Below are 13,033 nucleotides of genomic sequence, written 5' to 3'. Positions count from 1 at the left end.
TTACCTTTGTCTGCGAAGGCCACATCTGGAGTGCTGCCTACAGTTCTGAGGGACACATTTTAGGAGAGACATTAATTGGAAGACAGCCAGTAGAGGTAAAGGAGGATACGGAAAAGAGAAACGATATCATAACACAATTGGTGGGAGAAACAGGAACGTTCACCATCTGAGACACCTATAACAGAAAAACTGGCTTTTTGTTCTCACTCCTCACCATGTATGATGGTAATAGGAAGGGTATGCTGCTCTTGTGGGTCACTGACATTGTCATGTGATGCCATCATCTGTGCTATTTGAAGAAGAGCTGTGGCCTGATCCATGTTTAATTTATATAATTGAATCATCTCATTAGCTAGATGCAATGCTGCTTCTGGGCTGAGTGGTTCACAGTTCTTGTTAGTATTTCTACTGAGGGCTGGTGGAATAAACTTTCTTTTGCTGATTCTGTTACTGCTGTGTTCAGTTTGAGAAGACCTAGGAAAAATCCAGCAAGTAAAATTAGGTAAATTAGAAGTTTACTTTAGCAACTTAGAGAAACTACTGATAAGGAATTAGGTAAATTCTATATAGCCCAAGGAAGAAACTACCTTTAATATGACTATATAATAAGGCTTTGCTTTTTTCTAGGACACTACAATTCGTCAATATTTTCAAGTTTAAGTAAAAATAAGTTTCAGCCTTCTTTAGATCAAGTTGCATTCTATAGCAAGTTACAGAGGAACTTTTTTTATTTCATTGTGGTAATCAAAATGGATCTCTTCTAGATCGGGTACCGATACTATGTCTGATCTGATAGATTTAAGTGATAATTTGTGAATTTTTGTTACAGGTAAGAATATTTGAATTTCAAATGTATGACAAGAGGTAGCTAGGTGGTACAGTGGATAAAGCACCAGCCCTGGATTCAGGAGGACCTGAGTTCAAATTTAGCCTCAGACACTTGACACGTACTAGCTGTGTGACCTTGGGTAAGTCACTTAACCCTAATTGCCTGGTCAAAAAAAAAAACCAAAAAACAAATGTATAGCAAGAGTATTGGTATTTAAAACTGTCAGATCAAATCTGATGAAACAGTGTAGGAAGACTGCAGACATATTGTTCTCCATGATTTTATTGGAGAGTAAGATTTACTACAACATTACTTTTTGGCTACAGTTTATATGTTTACATATAGGTTCTATGTCCTGAAAGCTTTCACTTTTCTTTCTTTATGTGCCTTCAGATGCTTAATGAATGTTTGTTGAATTGAATTATAATAATTATCACAAACCTAGATTATTTTAAAGCATTCATTTGATGGTACAAAGATAGTTTATTATGATATAGTTTATGTAAATAGTTAAGTAATATTTACAAAATAAAAATGATCAGCTGTATCCACAGGAATCTAGCATGTCGCAGAAGGTTTAAGGAATAAATATTGTGACAAAGTAATATTTTAATTACACTGAATGTGTAATACTTCTTAGAAAAACCTATGAAAAGATAGTTTGAAGTAGAAAATACTTATTTGTATATGCTTTTAATATATTTATCTAAATGTGATCTAAATAAAAAAATGATATGGTACTTGGGAAAATCATGAGATATGTTAATAATAAAGCAATTGCAATTATGAGCTAAGATACATATGATTCATGTTATAAAGACATCTATAATACTCAATTTAAATTAATTATTACAGTAGGTGTAAAAGGAAAGTAGTGAGGCATGGATACATAAGAAATGAAATTAATATGAATGATACTTGGAAAATTAAAGCTTGATTTGGACAGATGTTACTATTATTTTAATGGTCTAATGGAAAAATAAATTGATATATATGATGAACTTTTAGAAAACTGACAGTGTAATTATATTCCTTGAATGATACTTTGAATTTCATTCACAATATTTACAGACTATGTTGTTTTCACATTCTTCTATATAGCACTCGTGAATGCTACTGAATCAAAGATGATTCATTACATACGTTGTTAACAGGTGTTGTATTATAGGTAGAGTGGCTGGATTGAAGTATTCTTGCAAGTTTCTCAAAGTTGTCAGCTCTGTGCTGGCATTACAAACCAGTAAAGCATGAACCATCACTAGAGAAAGAGCACAAAAATGAACATTTATTAGAAAGGAAACTGTTGGGGCAGCTAGGTGGCACAGTGGATAAAGCACTGGCCCTGGATTCAGGAAGACCTGAATTCAAATCTGGCCTCAGACACTAGACACTTACTAGCTGTGTGACCTTGGGCAAGTCACTTAACCCCTGTTGCCCTGCCCCCCCCCGCCCCAAAAAGAAAGGAAACTGTTCACAAAGGTTTCTACAAGAAATATTACTAAAACTAACTTCATCTCATTCCATTAAAAAACACAAATCCTGTTGAGTAAACAGTAATAGGTCCAATGTGGGCACTTACGAATCATGGGATTCAGGTAGAATACCATAGAACATTCTCCCATACCACAGGAAACAAAACAAAACAAAAAATGAAAATGAAAAAACTAGACTGAACTCACTATGGTACAACACTACTTACTGTCAGATGGCCAGTTTGAAGGGAAGTAGCCTTTCAGAGGCAATAGTTCCACCTCATTGTATGATGATGGTCCAAAAAAAACACTACAAGCAATGAAAGTATCCAGCTCAAAGTCTAGGGTTTTGGAAATTACCCAAAGGTCATCTGCAAAAACAGAAGCAAGGTTTTAATGGAATCTTCCCCTACTAAAGGTGACAGACCTGTTCTCAGTGTTCATTAAAGTTGCATTTCTCAAGTATTTATTACCATAACAGATCTGGAAAGAGAAAACCAGGGGAGAGAGTCAGAGACCCTCCCCTATCTATGCCTTGAGGTGGGCACAGGACAGGCTCCCTCTGTGCTGCTTCAGGTTGCTGGCGAGTAGGAGCTGGTCCTGGGAGGTGGGATGGCAGTGGTCTGTGAGCTCTCCATCTCTACCCCATTTCCCAGGGGACCCTGTTCTACTACTACTCCAGGCAAATGGGAGAGTCGTCATATTGTTTATGACTATCTTTGGGAAGCCTCAGCAAACATGTGCAAGGAATTGTGAGGTGCTAGACAAAGATAATACAAAGGGGTACCTGTCCTCAAGGACCAGACCTTGGATTCTGCAGATCTTCAGGTACAGGGTCTTAGTTCAATCTTAGTAGGTCATCCTGTTTTATCAAGGCCAATTTACAGGCACTTAACAGAGATACATACAATCAAAGTTATGTATGAGATATCTACCTATTTACATATGTGACACCATATAAAATGAGAGACTTTCCCCAGAGATGATTAGAACTTACCTTTACCATAGGAAGAAGAATTTTCTCTCCTACTCAATTTAAGATAAAGTTTGCTTTTCGATTCATTATGAAATTCAGGATTTGCATGAGCATAGCTCTTTGATTTGCCATACTGTTTATTCGGAAAATCAAATCCTTTCCTGCAAAATGAAAGAAAGATATACCTAGAGACTTAACAATCAAGATGACAAAGCGGGGCTTGAAATAGTAGAGCGTGAGTAAATCAGAAGGCCTTAACAGCATGAGAGGAGTAGTAAAGGTATGAGCACAGGAGCCAGCGTGCTTCGATTCTAGTTCCTGGGCTGCTATTAATCCATGTAGAACTGCAGCCAAAACTGAAGTTCTCTAAATCTCAGTTTCTTTATCTGTAAAATTAGGAAAAATAGTTGTACCCAACCAGGTTCACCCACTGCTATAACAATGGATGTGAAACGGTCTGGAAAGTATAAAGGCATGACCCGCTATGAAAATCTCAAGCACTAATACTCTACAAATTCCCCTCACTTGCTATAACAACTGTATTCCTAAAAAGTTGCAGTAAACTTAATTGTATTCTGAACGTAACCCAAGAACAAGCTATTTAAAGGCATCCTACTATGAATTATTTTGTAAAGTTAATTTTCCTCAATTGATTTTTGTGTAGGCATGTTCTTATACATGATGGTACACACATATATAAATAGAAAATATATCTGCTCAAGAAGCACAAATCTTGCATTTTCTCACCTACCAGACAATGAAGAATTACACGGAGGTGACCAACTGAACTATGAGCCCCAATAGCACTCATTCACAGCCAATGACAGGGAAACGGTCTCCCTGCCACCCCCTCTCATGCTGTCATGGTCTGCTGGTGAGGACCAAAAGAGCTTTTGATCAGCCACAGGTCTGGTTCGATTAAGGTGGACTGGATTCAGACCAATTTGTTAGGATGACAGGTCTATTCATTAGTCAACATCATTAAAATCCCTAACGCACCTCACCAAAAGCTGACACTCCTCGTAGAGGGGGACATTTTGGCATCTTAGGTATATTCCAATACTCTTTATGTCATGTAATACGGTGCAGGGCACAGATTCTGCCTGCGTCAAGTTAGCTGGGGTTACTTCTTCAAGCCACTTAAAAAATTTACATTGGTTGGCTTTTGGTGCATCACAAGTATAAAAGAGTCGACCCTGGGAAGAAACACAAAGCAGTTAAAATTTAATAAAAAATAAAGATTTTAAATGGCACTGTTCTACTGTGGTGTATTATTACAAACATAACAGAAGAATGAAATGATTTTTCCTTGGAAATTGCCATTAATTGAATTCAAATCAGGAACTTTAACAGTGAATTATTAAAACTGAGTACTGCACTCTAACAAAAACATTAGTAGTACATTAATAAAAGAACTGGGAATGAAATAGATGCCTAGTAATTGGGGGAACAGCTAAGTAAATTGTGGCATGTGAATGTAATGGGATATTCCTGTGTAGGAAATTACAAAAATTATGAATACATAGAATCACAGGAAAACATACATGAACTGATGAAAAGTATAATAAGCAGAGCCAGGAAAACAAATATACACAATTACTACATGATGGAAATGGAAATAATCACAAAAATACAGACATTAATGTTGTGAAATTATAAAGAGCAAACTTGGCTCCAGAGAAGATAGATGAGAAGATACCCCTTTTTATTCCTTTGCAGAAATTGGGGGGTGGGGGGAGAGCCTAGGTCTAAAACATTGCATATATAGATTTTCAATATATTGACAAATTTTCCTGTTTTTTTAAGCTTTTTTTTAATTAAAAAAAATTGTTATAGGGATGACTCTCTGGTAGGAGGAAGGGGGGGATGTGGAGGAAAAGATAGGCTATGTAAAAAATGTCAATAAAAAATCTAATTTTAAAAGAGTACATCGATATAGTGTACCATGCAGATTTCAGAAAAATCTGGAAAGACTTACTTGAATTGATACTGAGTAAAAGAAGCAAAACCAAGAGAACGGGCACATTGTGTGATGATAAACTGGGATATACTTAACTCTTCTCAGCAATACAGTGATCCAAGATAATGCCAAAAAGACTCATGATGAAAATGCTCTTCACATCCAGAAAAAGAGCTATGGAGTCTGAATGAAGATTCACTTTTGTTGTTGATTTTTTGCTGTTGTTTTACAACAGAATTATTATGGAAATATATTTAATATGATTTTTTTTTTTGCAGGGCAATGAGGGTTAAGTGACTTGCCCAGGGTCACACAGGTAGTTAAGTTTCAAGTGTCTGAGACTGGATTTGAACTCAAGTCCTCCTGAATCCAAGGCCAGTGCTTTATCCACTGTGCCACCTAGCTGCCCCTTTAATATGATTTTAATGTATAACCTATATCAGATTGTTTGCTAACTTTAGGAGAGGGGAGGAAGGGGAGGGTGGTAGAAAATTTTGGAACTCAAAATCTTACAAAAGTGAATATTGAAAACTATCTTTACATGTAATTGGGAAAAATAAAGGTCTGGAAAAAAAATATATAGTGTACCATGGCCCAGTCTTTATTCAAGTCAGTCCAATTCAACAAGCATTTTTTTAATTTTTAAAAATTATTCTTCCTGGGGTGGCTAGGTGGCGCAGTGGATAAAGCACCGGCCTTGGATTCAGGAGTACCTGAGTTCAAATCTGGCCTCAGACACTTGACTTACTAGCTGTGTGACCCTGGGCAAGTCACTTAACCCCCATTGCCCAGCAAAAAAAAAAAAATTATTCTTCCTTTTTATCCTAAACTTAACAAACTAAGAGAACAAACAACTAAAATGAGGGTTTTGAATGAAACTATAAGTTTCTATTATATATAGGCTTCTTTCCTTTTCAAATACATAAGTTCAACATGTTACTCTCAAAGCTTGTCTGACTCTTCCTTCTGTGCATTTCAAAAACATGTTTCGATGACCTTTTATTTTTCTTTCTTTTTTCTTTAGGTGGGGGAAGTAACTTCATCCTTGGTCCCCCTTTCTCCCCAACTTCCCAAAATGAGAAATAAGAAAAACAAAACTTCTCTAACAAATATTCATAGTCAAGCAAAACAAATTCCCACATTAGCTGTATCTGAAAACGTATGTATTACTCTTCAACCTGAGTCCAACACCTTTCTAGTAAGACACAGGCAACATGCTTTATTACCAATCCTCTAGAATCATATTGGTTGTTGCATTCATCAGAGATCCTAAGCTTTTCAGGTTGTTTGTCTTTATGATGATGTTGTTATTGTATCAGCTAATCTTTTGATGGATTTTGCTCACTTCTCTCTGCATCAGTTAATATAAGTTTTCCCAGATTTCTCTGAAACTGTCTCTCTCATTGTTTCTTGTGGCACACTAATATTCTATTACATTCACAGATCATAATTTGCTCAGACATTTCCCAAGGAATGGGCACCCTAAACTTCCAGTTCTTCAGCCAAATATTAATTAAGTGCTTTCAACATGCCAGGCATTGTGCTAGGTGCTGGAGACAGACAAAAATGAAACTAACTTTATTTATGTGACTATAAGTACAAAAATAATTTACTAGTCCACAAATAAAGCCCCCTTTGAGGGTAAATTAGTACCAAGAAAGATGAAGTAAAGCCCCCTGGCAAACTGTATTTTGCACTGAAGAGGTGAATTATTGATTCAGATTCTAAGTAGCTTCCCTTTTCCCAAGATTACGCCATCTAATGGTATGTAGTTGAAACATTATTAGGATACCTTATTTGGGCCTTCCTTTTTTACCATGACCAACTTTGCAGGCTGTTGATGATGACAGTTTGGGACGCTGTTTCCTATGGTTTTTTTCTCTGCTTTCATTGAGGTATAAAAAGATATGTCGACTTTTGAAAGAGCTTGGTGCAACCTTCTGGACACTTCAAACAGCAGTATGTTCAGATGTTCTAGATTTGAAAAGATTAAAAAAGGAGATAAAAATTTAGCCTTACTTCCATATAGGTGCTTTTTGTCTTACCATTAGAAACAAAATTTCTTGAGAGGCAAAGATACTAGAACTAACATTGGAATTGGGATCAGAGGACCTGGGTTCTAGATCTTACTCCACCACTTACAAGTTGTGGTACCTTGGACAAATCATTTCATAATTTTATAAAATGTGAATAATACTTGAAGTTCTTGCCTCACGAGATTGTTGTGAGACAGTTACTTTGTAAACCTAAAAGCACTAGGTATATAAATGAGTTACAATTACTATTAAATTTATCAAATAAAATATAACATGATTTGTCCTCATAACAAATTCTGATATCAGATTTTATTAGAGCATCATCATTATTCATGAATCAATGAATGAGGGCAGGGGCTATTTCATCTTTTATCGCTCAGGTGATTTATCAGGTGATAATCGGGTGCACAGCAGGTGATTTACTAAATACCTCCAGGACCCTCTTGGACAAATACAGTCTATGGGCATCATAAGCTTCTTCTTTCATGCCTCCAAACCAGAATTATTGCAACCATCAACAATAAGATGTGAGCATTAAATATTGCTTACAGTAGGCTCGGCATCATATCATACACTTCAAGGAACCTAGGGAAAATAAAAGTGCCTCATACCTACCCTTGTGAAATTTTCAGTCAGATAGTAAAAAAAAATGGATTCAAAGACAATTTTATCTTTGATAAGATAAATTTCAATATGAAGAAGTGGGCTACTGGCTACAATAGTGATGCAGAGCTCTGTGCTCAACTTCTAGTTAAGTGTGAAAAGATTCATGGGAAAGGGCAGCTTTGAAGGCTAGGAGGGAGACAATTTGATGGCTCTCCAAGAGTTCACTAGTCCTTTTACCTAAAGAACTGCCCATTTCCTTCAAATGCACATATAAGAATTCTTTACTGATGAAATGAACTACTGGTATTCACTGATTAGTTCATATCTGCAGCTTGGTCCCAAGAAACTAAAGCATGACAAATAATCTTTTCCACATTCCAATTCCATTTAATGTAAAACAGTGGATGAAATATCCTTCTGCTCAGCTAGGACTCTTTCTGATCATTAACGTCTGATGCCTGGTCAGCTTTAAGTAGGGTTAGTAACTGGACTTAGCAATACCTGGATAAGGACGCCCTCTGCCCCCACCTCTCCACCCCCTTGCTGCAGCTTAGCACCTTTTCTCCCAATTGCATAGTCTCAGCTGTGAGAGAAGGGCTGTTACCGTCCCCATTTTTACGGATGAGGAAACAGCCTAGGAAAGTTGACGTGATTTGCCCAGGGTCACACGGGTAGTAGTATGTGTTAGAGCTGGAACTTGAACCAAAGTCCTCTTGACTTCAAGGCTGGCTCCTTATTTACTATGCATGCTTTCTCTTGGTAGCACTTATAAACTGCTCAAGATGTTGGACAATGATGTCTGAACTAAGTTCTAGTTCTGATAGTAACAGAAGGTCACACACAGGGCAAAACTTGCGTTTCATCTTGTTCTCTTTCAGCTTCCTAAAGACTGATCTTTGCCAGCCCTGGATTCAGGAGGACCTGAGTTCAAATCCAGTCTCAAACACTTGACACTTACTAGCTGTGTGACCTTGGGCAAGTCATACATTGCCCTGCAAAAACAAAAAAAGAGATTGATCTTCATTTGGTTATTTCTGTCAATCAGCACATCACCCAACAGAATCTGTCTCCACAGCAACATTCTATGGGAACTTTAGCTCTCACTTGCCAAGCACAATCCTCCGCACCGTGCAGGCCGGGCTCCTGGTCACTTTAAGGCTCAGGGTTACCAGATCTTCTGGTTGCACTGACTCTACAGGGCAGCATTCTCAGCCTACAGATCTCACTCCCACTATTTTATTCTAGTTCCATATCTTTTTTCATAGATTATAGAACAAAAGAACAAATAATAGTAGAAGAAATCTCTTAACCATAATATTTTTTTTCCACTGAAAGATATTTCATACCTATCAAAGAGGTTGTAAAGACCTGTTTATACTGAGCGGGTGACTGAAAAAGAGCAGGTATGTGAATCTGTCTTTTGGGAACACAGGCACATTTTGTTATTTTCCCACTGGGAAATGACAACGGACTGGCATTTATCTCCTGAAAAAGAACAAATGAACAGATCATAAAAATTATTAATTAGCAATATGTTTTTTACAGATATGTCTAACAAAATGCCTAATCCTTTTATTTACTAATATAAGACTTCATTTCTGAATCCCAGATAAGTACATTCTAATTCTAAATAAAGATCAACATATGAGGGATAGTTATGTATAATACTATAAATTTAAATAATACTCTTCCCTCTCTCTTGAGACTTTAAATTTTTTATTTCTGGGCAAACAATAGCCTCAAAATATAACTGATATAAGTGGATAATTTTCTTGGCACAGTATATTCAAAATATATAATTCCCTTTCCATCTAGAAAAACCCTGCATCAATGAGTGATATTTCCACAAGAATAACTCTACTTAAGAAAACTCTTTAGTAGCAATAGAATTGAATTAATGATTATATATTCTTATTATTCTAATAGGCCAAACAGAGTATAGCTGGAATTTTGGGCCAAAAAGTATTCATATCAAAAGTGAAATAATTATTTGCAGTTTATTGTGCTGGGTTTTTTCTCTAAAATTCGGGCAATGCTTTCTAATAGAACTTTTAGAGTGATACATACCTAACTTATTACAGTCCCTCACCTGGGTATTTCCTGTTACACTGAAGCCATTATAGGCTGTGTGACTTAACATCTTTTGTATTCCCTCAGTTTGGGAGGTTTGCTCTAAATTCCTAAATAGTGTTTTCTTTCTGAAAACAGATTCCTGGCGGTATAAATGCGGTTGCTCTTGAAGAAGCATGCCTTTTATCATCTCCAAATGCACAGAGTCTTCAGGACTTTTCTTGGCAGCCCCACTCTGATAATCCTCTGGATCTTCAAGTAGCATTCCAGAAGGAGAGGCAGCAAAGATATTTTCCTGCACTTTCACATCACTTCCATGTGGAGTAATCGAGTCCCCTTGGGATGTGTTTTGATATTTCAGCCACTTGCTTTGTTTGCTTTCTGTAGACACCAGAGAGGAGACTGAAAGCCTTATAGGTGTCACTTCCCCAGACCTATAAGGGGCAGAGGTTTCCCTATTCCTATCCTCAGGGCCAAAGCAGCTGACAGGAGAGTCTGCTGACTCCTCACATGAGTGAAGGATGGGACTGCCAAAGGACTTCCGAACTGCAGAGTCCATCCTTTGTGAGCAACTTTCTGAGAGAGAACGCACTTCAACAGGGGGCAGTGTAATAAGCGGTGTCCGAGTTCTGTGATGTCTTTGCACGGTGACTTTTTCTGAAGAGTTGAACTTTTCCACTCCTGAAAAGTGATAGAATTTAGATGAAATAAAAAATAGACTAGGAGTCATTACCAAGACCATAAAAATCATTGTGTGTAGGATCAAAAGCAAAAATGCCATTTGACCTATAAGACACTATAGAATTCAACATTCCATATTAAAATGAACAATAATGAAGTGGTTTTGTGTTATTAAATAGGAACTGTAAACCTTCACTGACGTTTCCTGACATGCAGTTTTAGACTACTTGATTACTAGAGCTGGAATGCTAAGTGTAGAAAATACCAAGTGCATCACTTTGGGTAGAAAATAAAATACATTAGGTAGAGTGATATGTATTATGATTATCAATGCCACTGTCAAGAAAAATATATCATTGATAAAAACCAAGATACCCAATGGTATAACAATGAAATTTTTAAATTTTATAGACGTTAACTGCAAAAAAAAATTAGACAGAAAAATAATAGTGTGAAACTCCAATATTCCACTAATGAAATATGATGTCACAATAAATGAAAAACAGAAGAACAACTGAAAATTTTAATAGACTCAGAATTGACAAACATATAGAGAAAACTTAATGGAAATATTAGTTTATTTAACAATTCATAAAACACTTAAAAACTGATCATGCTCTAGTACATAATAAACAAATACAGAAAAGCAAAAATTTTAAGCATTAAAATTCATAAACCTTAACACAATAAATATAATTTTAGTTTCCAGGTGTAAAGAGGATAAAATGTTTAGTTTAAGAATAGAAAAACTATAAACATAATAGATCATATTAATAACAAAAACAATAAAATCATGATGACATCAACTGATACAAAAAAGGTTGCTTTTTAACAACATATACGTTTCTTTTTTAAAAAAAATTTAAAGCATAGGAATAAATGGGACCCTCCTTAAAATGAAAAACAGTATCTATCTAAAACCATTATATGTAATGGCAAAAACTTTAACAGTCCTTCCCATAAAAATCAGAAATAAGAAAACAGGATCACCACTATTATTTGACAGAGATTTAGAAATGCAAGCTATAAGAATATCATCAAAATAAACTGAGGGAATGAAAACAGGTAAAGAGGAAGTAAAATTATTGCTTTTGTAGATGATGACAGTCTACTTAGAGAACTTTAAGCAAATCAACTAAATATTAATTGAAATGATAACAGTAACTTCAGCAAAGGAGCAAGATATAAAATAAACCTACACAAATCACTGGCATTTCTGTGTCCTACGAACAAAACCAACTATGATGAAATAGAGGGGCAGCTAGGTGGCACAGTGGATAGAGCACCGGCCCAGTACTCAGGAGGACCTGAGTTCAAATCCGGCCTCAGACACTTAAGACTTACTAGCTGTGTGACCCTGGTCAGGTCACTTAACACCAATTGCCTCACCCAAAAAACAAAAAAAAAACAAAAAAAAAAAAAGAAGAAGAAGAAATAGAAAGGGAAATTCCATTCCATATAACTATAGAATGTCTAAAATATTTAAGAGTCTACCTCCTAAGATACACACAGGAATTATATGAATAAAAATGAATTCATGAAAAAGTATTAAGTACTTGCTATATCCCAACCACTGTGCTAAATGCTGAGGATACAAACAGATTATTTAGGCATCTACTTATTACCTACGAGGCTCTGTACACAGAGGCAGCAACAATGGAGGACTCCCATAAGAAAGCTCCAGAATGGTTGGAAACCTGGATCTTTAACTTTGGAAATAACTAGGGATGGTATGGCAGCACTCAGATTGGGGCCCCTCAGGCCAAGGGCTTCTAGGTCAGCAGTACTCTGTCATAAGACACCACTGAGGTCTGGTCTTGGTACAAAGCCCCAATTCAAGAAATAAGTCTAGAAAGGGAACCAACTAAGATGAATTATTATAGATCCAGCGATACCCAAAAATTCAGCCTAGAAAAGAGTAACCACATTCAGGGAAATCAGCTGGATGATTTCTGGATGCAGAGTGGTGGAGACAGCTGCCCCTTGTCTTTTCACCCTCAAGCAGTGGGCCAGAGGCTATTTCACAACTTCCATGACTTTAATGGGGGAGGCGGACTACATGCACCTAGGCAGGGCTATGAATGTCATGGGTGATGGCAGAAGTTGAGGCTTCCCAGACATTTTTAGGAGTCCTGAGGAAGAAGAGAGAAACTGAGAAGTTGTAGGCAAGGGCACAGGATTGCAGCTGGGGAAATGCTGAACATGTCAGTTATCAAGTGGCTTTGACAAAATAAGAGGAAATATGGTAATAATAATAGTAATGATAAGTGACTGGGGAGAAAAGCATTAAAAGTTTGTGACTAGAGGAATCAAGGGTCAGAAAGGGGAAGGATAGGGAGGCAGCTAGGTGGCGCAATGGATAAAGCACCGGCCCTGGATTCAGGAGGACCTGAGTTCAAATCC

The 13,033-nt window shown here is 36.7% G+C and overlaps 1 protein-coding gene across 1 annotated transcript in view; it reads right to left on the bottom strand.

Annotated features, from left to right (window-relative positions):
• Positions 1-13,033, bottom strand: part of ZGRF1 (zinc finger GRF-type containing 1) — a 78,302-nt gene that overhangs the window by 23,324 nt on the left and 41,945 nt on the right. Inside the window, exons 13-20 of the mRNA XM_043972021.1 lie at positions 9,969-10,630; positions 9,226-9,364; positions 7,030-7,211; positions 4,277-4,473; positions 3,299-3,438; positions 2,529-2,672; positions 1,973-2,087; positions 215-474 (exon numbers count right to left, since the gene is read on the bottom strand). Coding sequence (XP_043827956.1) covers positions 215-474; positions 1,973-2,087; positions 2,529-2,672; positions 3,299-3,438; positions 4,277-4,473; positions 7,030-7,211; positions 9,226-9,364; positions 9,969-10,630 — 1,839 coding nt within the window. The remainder of the gene's footprint in view (positions 1-214; positions 475-1,972; positions 2,088-2,528; positions 2,673-3,298; positions 3,439-4,276; positions 4,474-7,029; positions 7,212-9,225; positions 9,365-9,968; positions 10,631-13,033) is intronic.

This window comes from Dromiciops gliroides, chromosome 6, assembly GCF_019393635.1.
Source record: "Dromiciops gliroides isolate mDroGli1 chromosome 6, mDroGli1.pri, whole genome shotgun sequence".
Taxonomy (NCBI): Eukaryota; Metazoa; Chordata; class Mammalia; order Microbiotheria; family Microbiotheriidae; genus Dromiciops; species Dromiciops gliroides.
Note: the sequence above shows the minus strand (reverse complement) of the source record. Positions and strands in the feature narration are given on the sequence as shown.